Genomic DNA, 17,351 nt, shown 5'->3' with positions numbered 1-17,351 from the left:
GAGAAATAATTTTCCAGGACTGAAAAATATAACAAGGAAAAACACCCCCTCCTTATATATGCATGTGATTTTTTTTTTTTCTCCAGCAAAGTTTGGATTTCAATATCTTTATCTACATATTTGCTATGGATTGTATGCCTCAGATCATAGTAACACAAGGCATCTATATCCAATTAATGTTATCAGTTTTCTCCAAATTGATGATTGATCAAGTCTCCTATGTATGTAAAAACGTGCAGGCATGATGTGTAGTGCTTACAAGGGAAAGCAATATTTCAAAATTACAAGGAATTTTTTTTATTTATTTTTTGTGGTCCAAGGCGTTTTACAAAGAATGGTCAATTAGAGAAGGGAAAGACCTAATAGTCACTGAACATTCAGGTCTCTTGCTTATTAAAGTCGGGGACTACCTGCATCTGATTAAAGAGTTTATATGCATCACAAAAGGGAAATGTCATTGTCACGTTATACCTCTGGACAACAGATTAATCTCATTTTGTTCCCAAGATTTTGGTGGCTGACCGTACAGCATTAACACAGGGTGTTTCCCCCCTACCCCTTTTTTTTGTCTTTTGACAGTCTAACAAAGTGCCAGTTGTGCAGCACCCACACCATGTACACCCTCTTACACCGCTTATCACATACAGCAATGAGCACTTCACACCAGGAAACCCTCCTCCACACTTACCAGCTGACGTAGATCCAAAAACAGGTAGGTGGGAAGTGGTGGGGCGGTCTTCATTTTGTTTCTTGGAGGGGGAAATGGGAGGTGGTGGCAAGCCAACAGGATTTGGAGGGAACCCAAGAGAGGATTCAATGTACGTTTGGGATAGCTTTCCTAAACCGGTGAGCCTGCTGATAGAAACATGTGGGGCTTGATGTCATAAAGCACCTGGACTCCTGCACTTGGGGTCATTTGCAAGTGCATTTCTGTGCGAGCACACCCACTCGGTGGTAGTTGGCTCTCATAACTCATACTCGATTTGAACGAGTGACCCAGGGAGTTAAACATGTACATCCTGTGATCTGCACTTACAAAATTGCAGCTGGAATTTTAAAGGTGATGGGTTGCGGCCAGTTTCAAAATGAATCTCTCTTAATTCCCCAAATCCCATCGTTTCTGTGTCAGGAGTTCAGCCATTTTTTCTCTTATAACGTTGAATTTCCATCCTCCCTCCCCAGTTAGTTCCATCCACAGACTTGCAACTGTGTTCCCAAACGTAAGTCTGCCCAAGCCTCGGTTCAACTTGCAGGGCAATCTTCTTGAATACAGAGCGATGTAAAACCCTGCCTGGATTTATTGGGGTTACAGAATAGAATTTACATGTTATTCCAGCTCTTTAAAAAGTCTCTGTTTAACAGGGGGGCCCTGGAGAAGTCAAACAGTGTCAGTCTTCCTTCTCCGAGCTGCATTGAGTTCTCCGTGACAGTGGTTTTGTTTTTTGTTACTCCAAAGCCCCGCTCATTAATTAGAAAGTAAATTTGAAACTGAATTCACGTCTGAGTTTGTCAAAAGAATTGTGTCTAACGTATGCAGATAATTTATCTGAACTCCAGCCCGTGAATGAAGCAGGACATTAGCCGGTTTTCACTCCACACACCACCATTGAGGCCTCCTTTTAATTGTACTTAATGTTAACTTTGCACGGCTTAAAAGGAGACCATCAAGCCATCCCTGGGTATTGCAAGTGAATGGCATAGTCAGCCACTTATTTAAATAATGGTAGTACAGGGAATAGCTTTTAAACGGTTATCGTAAAACATATGATTAACGTCTGTAGACTGTTTACTTTTCTTCTGTGAACACTCTTTCAAGTGTGCAAATAGCTCACTGTATGGGTAAAGCCCAGTTAATCTGTTTGGTTTTTGTAATGGAGAAAAAGCAGTGTCTGCATGAAAATGTCACACAAGGAGATTTAATTTAGAGATTAAAAGCTTCCTGAGTGACTTAAAAAAAAAAAATAGTTTCTAGCAGTGAATACGGTGCCCCTTCCTTTTAACGCTCTCTGTTTTAACTCTGCTTCTGCTATGGCATTGAGCTCTGGCTTGCCAATTGAAGGACCCAGTCCTGTAACCCTTCCTCGCTCGAGTAAGTCGTCTTGATCTCAAAGGTAAAGGTTGCAAGATCAGGCCTTAAACTTGGAGCTGAATTCCTTCAGTGCTCCGAATCCGCACAGCAGAGAGACCACAGTATCCATCCCACCCTCACCCCCCTTGTTTTATCGAACACCCTCAGGACTTTGTCTGCTCACCTTCAGGATTTTAGTGTGGAAATATTAAAAAAAAAAAAAAAAGGCAGATGCCCCAAAGTGGAACCATTTGGAAACAGAAGAATATTGCAGCTAAACAGGTTTATTTGGGAGATTCCCAAGGAAAAAGGGCCAAGTTGGTGACACCAGGAAGGGGGTAGGCATGGGGAGTGCATTTAGGGCTGCCTCCTTTTCAGCCCCTTGGGAGGAAACCCAGCAGAGCCATAATGCAGAGGCCACCTTTTTGGTGGTGTTTTACACAGTTTCCAGCACAAAAGGAGTTCTGGATCGCTTAGACAGTGCTTCAGTACCAGGGAGAGGGGAGAACATTGTAACTCTCCCTGAATCTCATTTACTTACGCACCATAAAGTACATCTGGGGCAGGAGGGGAGTAGTGTAGGTGACGTTAATGGGCCAGCCATTGCAAACAAGAAGCCAAGTCATTACCATCTTTATGGTATAAAAGTGTATAAGAGTTTCTGTCTCTTTTTCCTTCCTTTCTGGACCAGTATTTATAATACATTTTCCTCTTCCATAGGAATTCCGAGGCCTCCGCATCCTCCGGATATATCTCCCTATTATCCATTATCGCCAGGCACTGTAGGACAAATCCCCCATCCGCTAGGATGGTTAGTACCACAGTAAGGAGTTCCATTTTTTTATTTCCATTTTGGTTTGTTTGATCTGCATAATTTCTTGTGGGGGGAAAAAAAAAAAAAAGTGTGTGTATGTATGTATAGAGATAAGTATATTTGCCAGCTGCCACTTTATGATGCAAGTGAATCAATGACCGCTCAATAAAGATTAAAAAGAACAAGGGCTCCAATACCAGGCCATATGGTATTAGGCAAACATGGGCATTAAAACACCACTTCAGATATTGTCTTAACTGTCTGTTGGCTTGAAGCACGAATGGTTATCATAACCTCTGCTGAAGCAGATCCTTCTTTATAGATATCCTTTGGTTGCCTGGTCTAAATTTTAGCAGCCCCTCAATTTTGTTTCCATGGTGGCTTCTGAAGGCTTTCAAAGCTTAATTTTAATAGCACTCGCATTAATATAATGTTATAATGATAACTGTATTGACCTTCTCTATTATAAGAGCCCTTGTTTGTTTGTTTGTTTTTCTGTGGAAATGGGTAGGGCCTTAATAAAGTTGGCAAAAAAATATCGATTCTGGGATGAAATGTGGTTGAAAAAGTAGAAGTTGCACAATGGTTTGTTTGGGGGTGGGGGTTGCCCCAAGATGCATGAATTTGGGCAAGTTAAAAACTGGCCAAGGAAAAAAAAAAAGAGTAGTAACACTTATTTTTCTTTGACACACTGCTTTGCAACAGCAGCTCTTGTAGGGAGTAAGAATTCCTCAGGTGAAACACTATGAGGTTTTCGTCACCAGTGCCTCAGTATTTCCATCTCTAAAATGGGCTTAATTCATTTTCTCAGGGCTTTTTTTGAAGTTTAATGGATTAAATGCATTTCAGCCACATTGATGCCCTTGAACGGAAGGTTTCCTGCATTATTCATGCTCAGGTGTTTTTAATGCAGAGTGTGTTGTTCCCACGTACAAGGGTGTTGCAGGCCTCACTGCTTTTGAGAAGATTAGTGCTACTTATCTTTTAGGGCTAGGCTGCCCAGGGCCATGAGTACTTCATTGTACTCCAAGTTGTTTGACTAACTGTGCTGAAAATGTATCTTTGCTAGTCACAAAGTTCACACCTTCTTGAGGAAATAGGGTTTTCACTGGGAGTTGCACGGTATGGTAGAAGGCAAACAACTTCATATGTACTGGTGGGCAGACAAGATGACCGGCCTCTCTCCCAGCCAAGGGCATCCCTGGACTCGAATATGTGTAAATGTGGATTTAGGAGATCCAGGACTTGGCCTTAATGGCCTGCTTCTCAGAAGCCCACCTTGGTTTGCTTTACACATTGCCTCTCCGCAGAGGGGTAGCGGGCAGTGAAGGGCTTTTCACTCACTGGGCTTGAAAATCACCCATTTCCCAGCCCTCAACTGAAGGATGAGTTTCAGCAGAAACCAAAGCCAGAGGCATTGTGCTGTCTAAATCAAGATCCCGCACATTTGAGGTCATCTCTCGCGCAGTAAGCCCACAGCCGGTCTAGGATGACACGCTGCACACCGGCACACCTTGGCTGCTTTTTTTTTGCTTGCGGTGCCTACTCGCAGTGCAGCCAACCCGTAGCACTCTCATGTAGCTTCTTGGCTCAAGTTTGCATGAGGAAGAAGAAAACCTTTAAAGACAAATCTATTCAGCATGTGGCAGAAGGCTGTACCGCTAAATCTGGGAGGTAGATGAAAATCCCTTTCCATGCCAACCATTGCTAGGTGGGCCTTTATGCTTCCATCTAGCGGAGCCTTATTACGTCTTGGCACAATAACGTTTTGTCTTAGTTGACATCCACTGCATTCATATGCGTGTTGCTAAAGGACTACGAGGCCACTTTTCCTAAGGCGTATGGCAGTATCTGCCTGTGTGCTGGGAAGGTCTACAACACCAGCTTATTCTGCAGGGTTTCTCCTTCTTCCCATAACTTAACTTACAGCCTTTGTGCATCCCATCAGCCTTTGTGCAATCTGCATATGCAAACCGCCTTTCAAAATCAAGTCCTTTTTTTTATTTTTTAAAGCAATAATACTGCCATCCAAGACTATGTAAGGTTCCTTCCCTTCCTTTCTCCGTGGTAAAAAGTTTTGGCCTGGCTCACCTGAACTGGGCTGGATACCTCAAAGTATACACACACAAAAAAAGTATCCTACCCACTCAGCTGATACATTTGAAGGACAGATAAAAAGAATTAGCCAGCACAGACATCCCTCTATCAGGAAAAGTTGTGTGTCTTTCATGAGGATGCTGTTTTGCATGTTGCTGTATTTTTTAATTATTGTAATGAGGTGTGATTGTCTATTGGTTACCCACAATACTTCTTGGGGACTCTCCCCCGGTAACTCTTGTCAACACTTGTTAATCTGACAAAAGGCTACAAATTAAGCTCTGTTAATTTAATGTTTTCTCACCGAGATCTAAATACCGAAAGAGGCCCAAAGCGCAACTGAAGTCCTTTGATTCACTGTACTTTATTTTGGTATAAATTTACATTCATTATTGTTTTCCTTTGGATGTGTAGCCCTCAATTAGTGTGATGGCTCCATTAAAGCAAGCGAGACTTCGCCTTTAATTATTACAACAAAACACCTAGTTTCAGCTTGGGGAGAGGGTCTCTATTGACATAAGCAGAGGTTATAAAATTTAATTAGCCATTCCTATCAGATTTATGGCATTCAAATTGTTCTGTGTTTCTTTCCTTTGATCCTTGCTGTACAATCCCCAAGATTTTTGTTCTGATCAAATGAGAATAAAGCTTACTGTGCAGAGAGAAATTTTTTTTTTTTTAAATCCTTTTTTCTTTCTCTCACTCTTTTTTTTTTTTCCCCCTTTTTTTCCCCCCTCCTTCTTTCCAGGCAAGGTCAACCAGTTTATCCAATCACAACAGGGGGATTCCGGCATCCTTACCCAACAGCTCTGACTGTCAATGCTTCCATGTCAAGGTGAGTTCACACTACTGAGGTCCCAAATCAAGGGCAAATGTAACTCCTCTTAACGTTCTCTGTTGAGAAGCGTGTTTCATCTAGAGAAAAAAAAAAAGTAGCTCCTGAAAACATTTGGTTAAGCAGTCATTTTTAGTTTGGTAAAACAGTATCTGCTCACCTGAGGATAATACGGGAGTCTCAGTAACAGTCACATCAAGGTTTGGGGGTGGGCTGTAGGGGGGGAGAAGGGAGCGTATTATTTTGAAAGGCCACTAAAGGAGGAATAGAGTACAATATGACGTTGAAAAAGCGAGGAGGAGAAGTCATGACACGTTTTGCTTCCTCAGTGGCTATCATTCAGAGCCGCGCTCTGTGCAAGGCAGAGGAGGGTGCAGGGTGTGCTATTGTTATTCAAGCAGAGTTGGAAGGAAGGTTATTGTGCTATTTTTTTCCCCCCTTGCAAAGCTCAAAACGCTGATAGTCAACATAAAAGGACCTGCCTGACCCTCAAAAGCTTCAGAAGTATATGTTTCTCCCCCTCCATACCTCCAATTAATTCCAGCTAATTTTCCAGGGGCTCCTAGTTTTATTTACAAACTGGTTGGCAGCACTATGTTTAAGTAATCACTAATTGCTCCTAATGATAGTTTTATTTTCTGTTCATCTGATTTTCAGTCTGGTTAATTAAATCGGTGGAGGTTTAGACTTTCCTGATGGGCTGAAACAGCTAATCCATTTTGATGATGGCACATAATTAAATTAGCATGCATTACATAGCAAGGGTCCATTGCTCCCCCCCCTTTGGCCCCTCCCTTCCCTCACTGCAGCTAATACATGAAGGTTAGAGTACAGAAGAAGATTTGAGGAGACAAAGGTAACTCCTGGAGTAGTAGAAACCTGTAGCCAGGGCTTGTGAGTGACTAGAGAGAGAGAGTGTGTGCACATGTGGGGGGGGTTTAAAAAAAGAAATGCAATTATAAATGCAGACCTATGGCTCCCACAGATTTTTTTTTTTTTTTTTTTCAACCAGACGTCTGAAAATTTAAATTTTGTTTAAAAGGACCCAGTGTAGAGTAAAATCCATGCCTTGGGAGGGGTGGGGGGAAGCTGCAGCATTTAAATAATCCCCCTCTTTAGTCCTCATCATATAGATATAAAAAAAGATTTTAAGGCACGGGGTGAAGCTGGATTTTAGGCTAATTATTATTACTTAGGCTAGTCTCCCTTTTGGGCAGGGGAGGAGGGGGAAGGTGTCCGTATTCCCAAGACAGGCCTTATGAAAGGTATCTAGTTAAAAAGAGTACACAGCAAATTAAATACATTATTGTGGTAATGGGACGACAGAAGTACAGGTCTATTATACTTATGGCAGTTATAGGAAATGTAGGCTCCTTGCCCTGTTCCAGCACACCCTTTGATATTCATTCCATTCAGCAGCAGGGCCAGGACTTCTCAGAATTAAGTGATGGGTCATTATACTTTAAACACCATGGAGAAGCCTAGATTGGCAATTAAACAGCACTTGCTGACACTCGCTTGTGCCACCCTGTGACCCCCTTTAGATTGAGATGTTGGAGCTCGGGGCCCTCAGCCTGCTAAATTGGTAGCAGGCACTTCTCCTGACGAGGGCTGGCTCTGAAATCTGCCGGCTTCAAAGGGAGCAAGATCATGTATAAACCATAATGTGGGTGCACCGTGGCTCAAAAAATAAGGCAGGAATAGATGAAATGTTACAAGTGCAAGGGGAAAATGAGAGAATAATGACAAATCTAATGCAACTCAAAGCAGAATTGTTGCACAGAAAAATGCATCCCACTGCTTGTGCATAAAATCAAGGCAGGCAGATGACATCCAGTTAACAGAAACATGTCAACAGTGAAGTAAAGTGAGAGTGAGTAAGAGAGAAGCCCCTGAGACAGCCAGGAACAAAAAATTAGTTGTCCTTAACAAGTTAAGGCTCATCATTATATTCTGGCTTGGAGCCATAAAAGCAGACAGGGGTATATAATGAGCTGCTTAGAATTTTTAGGGTGTTTATTGCAATTCGTGGAATACTTGTCTGCAAAAAGGAATGTCTTAGGCAAAGGTGTGTGTGTGTATGTGTGTGTGTGTGTACATATACTGTCTTTTGTTTGGTATACATATACACGTACATGTACACACACACCAAGATACACATTTAGAAATATTTATTCGTAGTTTTAGCCTAAAAACCTCTTTTCCATTTAACCTTCTATGGGGAAAACTCCATGAACCGACAACACAACTGCACAGTTTTCTCACGCATACCATCCCAAGTATGCACAGGTATGTAAAACACACACATATATACTTGAGCTTTGTGAGTCTAGTTTTGCTTCTCGGGTAGTTCACACGTAATCCTGATGTTTCCTCATGAGCTCACCCAAGTATGCTCAAGTTTCTGCAGAGACGCATGGCATGTATAACCACGCTCCGTTTTTAAAAGCCCTACAGTATCTAGGCGCAGCAATGGAGAGGGGTTTTGAATTTGTAATGCAAGTGGCTGTGAAATTCATTAGCTACCCTCTCCACATGTAAATGCTATGGAAGATTCCTGGTTGAAACACACAGCTACCTGCTCTCTAATACAGACTTTTCATGTAGGAGTGGTTTTCTCCGCAACATATTCACAAAGAAGCTTGCAAGCCTAATTATCCCAGTTTGCAATTAATGGTACGCTTTATAAATAGTTATTAAAAGGGGGCAATCATTGTGTTATTACAAGGTCAGCAATCATTCTAGTGTCGACTGGTTTCTTAGCCATCTATAACTCTTCCTACTCACCTGCTTATGAGATGACCACCCACAATACTCCTAAGTTTCTGACATCATCTGAGCATTTATTACTCCCTTTAAGCATTTTATAAATATATCCTTAATAAAAACTGTGATCAGCTTAACATGCTAGTGGGCAAACAATACATTCACCTCTAAAGAAGCAGCCAGGGAGGGGAAATTGGTCAATGATTTAACAGTACACAGCAATGTTGCATAGCAATTAAGCGGTGGCAGTGAAGAATACCTTTTGTAATTGAAATTTCTGGGGGAAATTTAGCTTTGCTGAATGTAATTACACAAGCTGGAATTTAGCCAGGACCTCCTAGGGAACACTCCCCCACACTTCCAGACATGTGACTGTAGAAATAAAGGTGGGTCTGATCCGAAGTCAGTGGAAGTGACCCATTGGCCATGGGTTGTGGACCAGTCTTTGAACAATAATTAAAAAACCAAAAACATAGTTGGGTGCCTGTAAGGCCAAAGTTTGCTTTAATGTTCGGCTATTTTTTTTCTGCTCCTGTATATTTGCAATGCATCTCCAAAGGAAGCCATTTTTTGTATTCAACCGCAAATAGAAATTGCTGGCAAACAGAAAACCTATCTTGGATTGATTGATTCCCTCTCTTCCCCTTCCCCCCCATCTTTTTGTTGAAATTTCATGAATTTCACAGACATTGGGGCTGGAAGGGACCTCACAAGATCATCAGGTCCAATTTGGCTTCACTTGAAATATTCTGCCCCACATGGGGGTATGTGTATGTAAAAATAAATAAATAAAATAATTTTTAAAAATTGAATCGCAATGCCACTGCAATCCTGAGTTTTTAACACAATAAAGAACTCAGATCAACCAACTGGATCACTTAACTCAGTGATCACAGACTTTCAGATCATATAACCTCTTTCATAAACTGGCCAAGTTGTATCTTAAAAATAGTTAGGTTTCTTGCCCCAACCATTTCTTTTAGGAGGCTTCTCCAAACACCTTGCTGTTCAGATCAGGAGAAGCCTCCTTCTAATATCCAGACTTCTTCATACCCAGTTAATAGCTATTTGTTCCTTTGCCAAAGGTGTCTTTTATCTTCTTCCTCCTCGGTGTTTACCCTCTGCTAGAGGTTGACCTTATCCTCTTTTGTGAGAGGTCTAGTCTCCTCTTGTAAGACTTCCCTCCATTCCCCTGGTCATTTTAGTAGCCCTTCACTGCACCTGTTCCACTTCAAATTCAACTTGACTATGCATGACCTGAATTCTGTAAAATATTTTTCACTTTTTGTTGAGAAGAAGTATCCATTCTTGGTTGGATTTGATCGCTGAGATAGCATTAGTTAGGCTTGCTTAAAAAAATGTATTTAGAAATTCACCCTACAATCTATCTGTCTAGTTTTTGGGACCTGCTTGGAGTATTTCTCAACCAAGGTGTCATGAGTTCCTTTTAAGGGTCATCCTCAATATTAGCACTATAATATGTGAAAATGCCTGCACATGATTCGCAAGATAAGCCCAGGGGTTTCAAATGAGAACCCATAGTGGCAAAAACATTCTGGCCTGTTCTGGTCTTTCTGAGTTCTTAGCAACAAAAGAATTGCTCTGTTATTTTTCTGCAGTCCAAAAATGAGTGAAAGCTGAGAGCTGGCATTTTCCAAGGTGTGCCTTGAGTCTGAAAAAGTTGAGAACCACAAGGCAAGGAGATTGAGCATGGACTCTCACCCTTCCCTTTGACTTTAGTGTGGGCAGGATTTTGCCCTAGGTTTTCACCTCATCCATTTAAAAATCCCTTCCCTGTGATTCCCACGTGGTGGTTTTATTTTTATTACATTAGGGCCCAGAGGCTGCAAACAAGATCGGGCACAGTTGTGCTTTGCAAACGTATAGTAGAAAGTTGTTCCTGGAGCTTTCAGCCAAAATAGACAGATGTACGCAGGGGAGAAGGGAGATCAGATGAAGTGATAGCCAAGGTCATGGAGCTGTTCACTGGCAGAACGCAGGGATCCTAACTACCAGACCTGTATCCTAACTTCTAGACTGCCCTGTACGTGGCATTCCCCCCCATCTCATGTTCATTCTCCTTCTTGCCTGCATTATTTAGCGTCGCTGGTTAACCTCCTAAGAGCAGAAAGGCAGAACCTCCTTGGAGACTCATGCCCATTTCAGTGTAGGGCCTTTGGCAGAATAGTAGTCAAGCTAGTGACCACTGCCTGCTTGCTCTTCTCTTCTTCCATCACAGAAACACCCTTCCCTTCCTCCTTTTGTCCGCATATTTCTTCTTTTGGTGTGACTGCTCTCTCTCGAGAGCATAAGCAATTTCACAGCTAGCTCCCCATCAATTAGATCACTCTTCTCACAGCGGCCTTTCAAATCTAAATACCACCCCTGTGTAATGATACTGAGCTCTACCAGCTAACAGAAAAGAAACCCCGTAAAGTTGCATTTAAAGTTTATAAGCAATTCATAGACTGTGAGGCTGGAAGGGACCTCGGGAGTTCATCGGGTCCAGCCCCCCTGCATCAGGCAGGAAACTAGGAGTTGGGTGACCTCAGCAACGTGACCATCCAGTCTCCTCTTGAAGATTTCCAAGGTAGGTGATTGCACCACCTCCGGAGGGAGCGTATTCCACAGTCTGGACATCCTAGCTGTGAAGAAGTTTTCCCTAATGTTGAGCCTGAAACGGTCTTCCAAGAGTTGGTGACCATTACTCCTGGTTTTCCCCAAGGGTGCCTTGGTGAACAGTTGTTCACTGAGCCTTTGATGTAGCGGTAAGCCTCTATCAAGTCCCCTCTCAGCCGTCTCTTTTTCAGACTGAAGAGTCTCAGGTCTCTCAGCCTTCCCTCGTATGGAGTGCCGTGCTAATCTATGACCTTACGGGTGGCCCTTCTCTGGACTCTCTTGAGCTTTACCACATCCTTGTTGAAGTGTGGTGCCCAGAACTGGACGCAGCGGTCCAGATGTGATCTTGCCAACGCCAAGTAGAGTGGAAGAATCACTTCCTTAGTTCTGCTAGAGATGCATCAATTGATGCATGCCAGGCCATTATTTGCCCGGTTGGCTACAACATACTGCCGGCTCATTCATAGTGTGGTCCATTATTACCTCCAGGTCCCTATTATTTGCGATGCTGGTCAGTTTGGCACCACCAAGCCTATAAGTGTGTTGAGGGTTACTCGTCCCAGGTGGAGCACTTTACATTTCTCAATGTTGAACTTCATCTGACTCCGATCTGTCCAACTTGCCAGCCTGTCTAGGTCTGCCTGTATCAGTAGCCTATCTTCAAGCGTGCCAGTCTTATTTACAAAAAGGGCAACTCCAACTCCTCATGTCAATGAATTCAATATTTAGGGAGGTTTAGATGCTGTAAAAAACTTGATTAGTGGAGATTATAAAATGTTCCAAGAGTTTATAATAAGATCCCTTCATTATTTCTCCAATTTCTGCACAAATCTCACGTAACATGAGTGGTATAGACCACCACAAAGTAAACCCAGGTCTTCAGCAGAAAAGTCACTGCAAATGAAGAATAGAAGTAACCTTTTCATATCTTTATATTTTTGAGCTACATGCCACAGTTCAGATTCCCATACCATATATTCACTGAGTCCTCTAACTGGGCCAAGAGACACTTAAGAGTTTGCAATAAGAATGGGAGCTACAAGGAGAAAATGTTCAGATAACACAAAACTTAGCTTTCTAGCCCATCATAACTTGGGGAGTGGGGAGGAAAATGAAGAGCATAAAATCACCCTTGGGCCAGAATTGTAGGCCAGATTATGTCCTGTGACATCCAGTTGACTTCAGTGGGGCTGCGCAAGGGGGAAGTCATTTATCTGTGTTACGCTTTGCTTGCTATCCATGGAATCCTTTCAGCCCATTGAATAACAATGTAACCAATTATTCTTTTGAAAACCTGATTGTTCTTGTTAATAGAATTTACCTAGAAATATGCCTAGGATAATTTTGATGTGTGTGTATATATGTGTGTATATATATATATATATATTCTATGGCCCTGATCCAGCAATTAGGTTTCTACAAGTGGACTTTGTGTTCCTACAAGTCCAGTTTAGGGATCGGGGCAGCATATGACTACATGAATTATATATATATATATAGTTTTTGTACATTTTTTCATTTAAAAAATATCTAAAGTGTTTTCTGACATGAGCGTAATCCTTCCTATGTACCTACTAGCTCAAAAAGTGACTTTGCTACGCAGTGTTCCCATGCTTAACACAGTATAATACAGAGATTTACCAAACAAAAATAAATATGTATTCTTCTGCTCGATCAACAAAATGTTGGCTAATGAAGCAGGTACAAAGATTGTCAAAAATGCATAGAAATTGCGGTGACAAAAATATTTTATTTTGCTGTCAATACACAACAAAAGATGTCACCCTTAATTCTCAACCTGATTAGTTCTGTGACTATTGCTTTACTAGTTGCCATTGGTAATTTCACAGTAAGGAAATGGGCCGGTAATTTTTCTGCAGGTAGCTAAAATTCCATTTTCCCCACCAAGTTCGTCAGTCGAATTTGCCTTTTGTTAAAGATGTTAAAAATCATAATGTCTCATGTCAGTAATGATAATGAAGGGGAAGATTGCCTTTAATGACATTAGAAGAATCATTATGTTTAATTTATCACTAATTAATGCTGCCAGGTTTCATATGCTTTGTCTAGCTGTCATGTGCTTGTTATATGCCTCTTTTTTTTTTAATGTGTGTTTTTACACATCCCTCCCCATTCATTCATTTTTATTCTGACGATTTACACAGCTTTCTCTCCTCTAGGTTCCCTCCACACATGGTCCCGCCACATCATAGTTTACATACAACTGGAATCCCTCATCCGGCCATAGTCACGCCAACAGTCAAACAGGAATCTTCCCAGAGCGATGTTGGCTCGCTCCACAGCTCGTAAGTTTCTTACTTGTGTCAATTTCCTTTTAGAAAATGTAGTATGAGAATAACGATCCATCAATTACCTTTACATAAGTAGTTTTGTTTGTATGTTTTTTTTAAAAGAATCCTGGGCTTTACTTTATTGTGTTTTTATCACTACCTAATAACAGGTTTGTTTGTTTTATTTTATCTTTTGGGGGTGGGGGAGGTTAAACGTAATTGCCCTTAATTTCGTTGGCTGGGAGTGTGAAAATAAGAAATCATACTTCGTTCCCTAGAGCATTCCTATGTGTTAGGTGAGTCGGTATTATAGTCATACGCCCGGGGAAACCGAATTTCATTAGAAAAGATCAAACTTTATAAACCGTTGGGTAATTTTGTGTGCCGTGTTTGATGCTCAGTTTGAGCCACACACATGCTTCCAACTGGCCCTCCAGAGGTGGAGACATAAAATAAGAGCCATGCTTATTCCTACTTGAGATTGGTATGACATATAGGGTTATAAAATGTAAGAGAATCCCATTTTTTCTTTCCTAAGCTTGGGCTAAGAGCACACCTGTTTTATTTAAGAGGCTTAATATTTTCCCCATATACTCAAATAGACAATATTCAGGCTGTTGGGTTGCGGTTATGCTCTTTTTATTGCAGTAATATTTAAAAAAAACCATTACATGGCATCAGTACCATGGTGTGAAGCACTATCATTCTTTTTGTTCTCTTTTTAAAGATAACCATATATCTGGCTAAGTTGCATCCCTAGCAGATTGGTTGCTTATACTGCTTGCACATTGAGCAACTGGGATTCTGCCCCCCCAAAATCCTTTAATTTTTTTATTGGCCAATTGCAAAATTTCAAGTATAAGATGATGGCAATCTTACCTTGTTGGAATTATATATGAGCAGATCCACGGAGAGAGGAGGACTAGGGAAGAAACTATAATGATCCGAAAGGGTTCTCACAATGAAATTTTTGTCTCGTCTGTCTTAATCATACAGAAAACATCAGGACTCCAAAAAAGAGGAGGAGAAAAAGAAGCCACACATAAAGAAACCTCTTAATGCATTTATGTTGTATATGAAGGAAATGAGAGCAAAAGTTGTAGCAGAATGCACGTTGAAAGAGAGTGCAGCCATCAATCAAATCCTTGGTCGAAGGGTAAGTAACTGGGTGAACCAGATGGGAGAGCCAGTACCCGGTAGTGTGGTCTGTAGTAGAGATCAAGGGAGTATGTTCTCCTTGTTCTAGGTAGGCTCTGCTCTGCCCGTTTTGGTGTAAATTCTGTCCACAACACTTCAAATAAACCAGCATCTTTCTGTGCTTTTTTTTCCATTGGCATATTTTGTCATTGGTAACGCATATAAGACTGAAAGAACATGATACAACTTTTTTAAGTTGCTTCCTGCGGTAGGGACTGTTGTCCCCGATTCCTTGATATGTTGGCCTGAGAGAGAGCTCCCTGTGGAGCTTGGGAGGAGAAGAAAACCTGTGAAAGAGCTGGGGGATACAAGTACCAGAAGCTACACAGGCTAGAAGAGGGATGGGGCTTTTGATAGTTATGGAGATAATGGAGCCAAGGACCCTCTTCGAAAACCAAAGGTGATTCAGATCCTGGTCCCCATCAAAAATTATTCTCACTGGGGCTGTTCTGTCCCTTCATGAAAACTGAGAATTGAATGACTGTAAATGATTCATGGAGTCTCATTTGAGCTAACCGGGTTAATCCAGAGTTATAAATAAAATATGAATGGGCCATATGCCAATTGCCTATTTTTATCCAGTATTTTTATGAGCACCAACTATAAATATATTGATATATAAATATACACCATGCTATTTACATATGGTTTTTGTTTTGTTATTTTAACAAAAAGGGTGTGCGTTTTATTCTGTCGTTTCTCTTCCCCACTTCAGTGGCATGCGTTATCCAGAGAAGAACAAGCAAAATACTATGAGCTAGCAAGAAAGGAACGACAGCTTCATATGCAGCTTTACCCGGGCTGGTCCGCACGGGATAACTATGTAGGTTCCTATGTAGGTGGAAATTTTTTTAGTTGTAGAGCTTGTAGAACTGTATATGTGACCTGCTGAACTACGACCACACATTGCACACAAGCACTACGTGGAAAGGAATGTCTCGGGACCCCAATCCGGTAACCGCAGCGGACGCATCATCTGCATTACCAAAACAATTGGGTACAATTGACAGCCCTCCACTCGGAAGAGGCTTCCTGGCTGGGATTAGTAAAAGATGTAAAAGGTTAGACTTGAGGCTCTGTCTCAGTAGAGCTCTATGAAGAAATCTTACAGAGGGTGTCTGCCTTCAGTATATCAGCCTCTGCAAATGCTATTTGGCTTGTGGTCATTTAAAAAAAAAAAAAGAAAAAAAAGAAAAGAAAAATTAATTCCCCACAGTTCCTCCCCTCCTTTCCCACTGAAATGAATAATTAGTGTCTTGTGCTTATCTGTGTGAGAGTATTGTGGAAAGTGGAAGAATGACTTATCCTAGCTTCAGAGGAGGACTGGCAAAACCAGAAGTGTGACTTGTTTGAAAGTCTTACTCTCAAGTGGGGTTAAATAAATTATTCCACGCTCTACTGTTGTATATTCCAATTCTGTTATGCTTTATCATGGCCATGTTTTAATGTGCTTCTGTTGTGTTGCTCCTTTTACAAAAATGATATTGCCATTTGCAACAGATTGTTTTCAGGATGATAGGGTTTTTTTGTTTTTGGAGAACTTTTTTTTTTTTTTAGCAAGGTTTTTTGTTTTGTTTTGGTTTTTTTTGGAGCCATCTGGATACAAACTGAATGCCCGATCCTGATACCACCTGATAGCACTTTTCCTTCACGAGGAGTTAAGTGGTACATTTGGTAGAACATGCTTACAAGTTTGAGACCATAAATCCTCAACAAACTTGTAACCTTGTGGGGTGGTAGAAACGTTAAAATCTCAGAATGCAATCATGGAGCAGCCTTGATGCTTTTTTGTTGTTGTTTTGTTGGGTTGGTTTTTTGTTGTTTTGGGGTTGTTGTTTTTTTTGAAACCTCCAAGTCTCTGACCCTGAAAAGAAGCATGCATCCTCATAGAATCACATTGACTTTAATGAAGTCCTTCCATGCAAAGGTCTTTTCAGGCTCAGAGGCCACATCTACCAAATTGATGTTGATTGCCCTTTGCCAAACTTTTTTGTTGTTGTTTGCTTTTTTGCTTCAATCTGTATTCTGTTCAACATGTTCATGCCATAGCCATAAACATTGTTCTGCTATAAATCACACAAACTATGTGCTTTGTATATAGTTTTGGATACCTGTATGTGTGTTTGCATTCAAATGTATATGGAACAGGTTAGACGAATCACGGTGTGCAACAAGATAGTTTTGCAATCGTTGTAGAACTCCAGATGTTTCAAATGCTGCAAAAATGTGTTCTTACCATTTATTACCTGACCATATTTAGTATGAAAATCCTCTTGTTCCCTCCTTCTCTTCCCTCCCCTCTTTCTTTCAACTCCTCTTCTCTCCCTTTATCTTTCTACCCTTGCATCTTCTTTAGAGAGAGAGCCACAGGCATCTCCCCCACCAAACACACTTTTCTTTGCTCTTCGGTATGGGCTGGGCTGAGACCATCCGACCGAAGGGTTGAGCAGTTCTAGGTGCTGCGCAGACTGATTTCCCCTTGGGAGTTCAATAGGGAGTACTGCTAGGACCTACAATGTGCTTAAAAGCTTTCCAGGAATGTTCATTCTGCTTTAGTGACTGTGTTTCTGACAGATGGCCATGTACAGTGTCTTAAATGTTTAGGACCTTTACATTTGTCCTCAGCATGTGAGCACCAAGAAACCCTTTCTTCTCGAGCTAAAA

The 17,351-nt window shown here is 41.3% G+C and overlaps 1 protein-coding gene across 26 annotated transcripts in view; it reads left to right on the top strand.

The window, feature by feature from the left end:
• The window catches only part of TCF7L2 (transcription factor 7 like 2), a 201,947-nt gene that overhangs the window by 170,495 nt on the left and 14,101 nt on the right, over positions 1-17,351 (top strand). For 6 of the 26 annotated variants that reach the window (XM_059730155.1, XM_059730147.1, XM_059730154.1 and 3 more), the window contains exons 5-11: positions 580-712; positions 2,789-2,891; positions 5,728-5,814; positions 8,071-8,103; positions 13,365-13,505; positions 14,487-14,646; positions 15,403-15,522. In XM_059730155.1, the coding sequence (XP_059586138.1) occupies positions 580-712; positions 2,789-2,891; positions 5,728-5,814; positions 8,071-8,103; positions 13,365-13,505; positions 14,487-14,646; positions 15,403-15,522 (777 nt within the window). The remainder of the gene's footprint in view (positions 1-579; positions 713-2,788; positions 2,892-5,727; positions 5,815-8,070; positions 8,104-13,364; positions 13,506-14,486; positions 14,647-15,402; positions 15,523-17,351) is intronic. The other 20 variants (XM_059730163.1, XM_059730156.1, XM_059730162.1 and 17 more) reach the window with 8 other exon arrangements.

This window comes from Alligator mississippiensis, chromosome 6 (assembly GCF_030867095.1).
Source record: "Alligator mississippiensis isolate rAllMis1 chromosome 6, rAllMis1, whole genome shotgun sequence".
NCBI classification, from domain to species: domain Eukaryota; kingdom Metazoa; phylum Chordata; order Crocodylia; family Alligatoridae; genus Alligator; species Alligator mississippiensis.
Note: the sequence above shows the minus strand (reverse complement) of the source record. Positions and strands in the feature narration are given on the sequence as shown.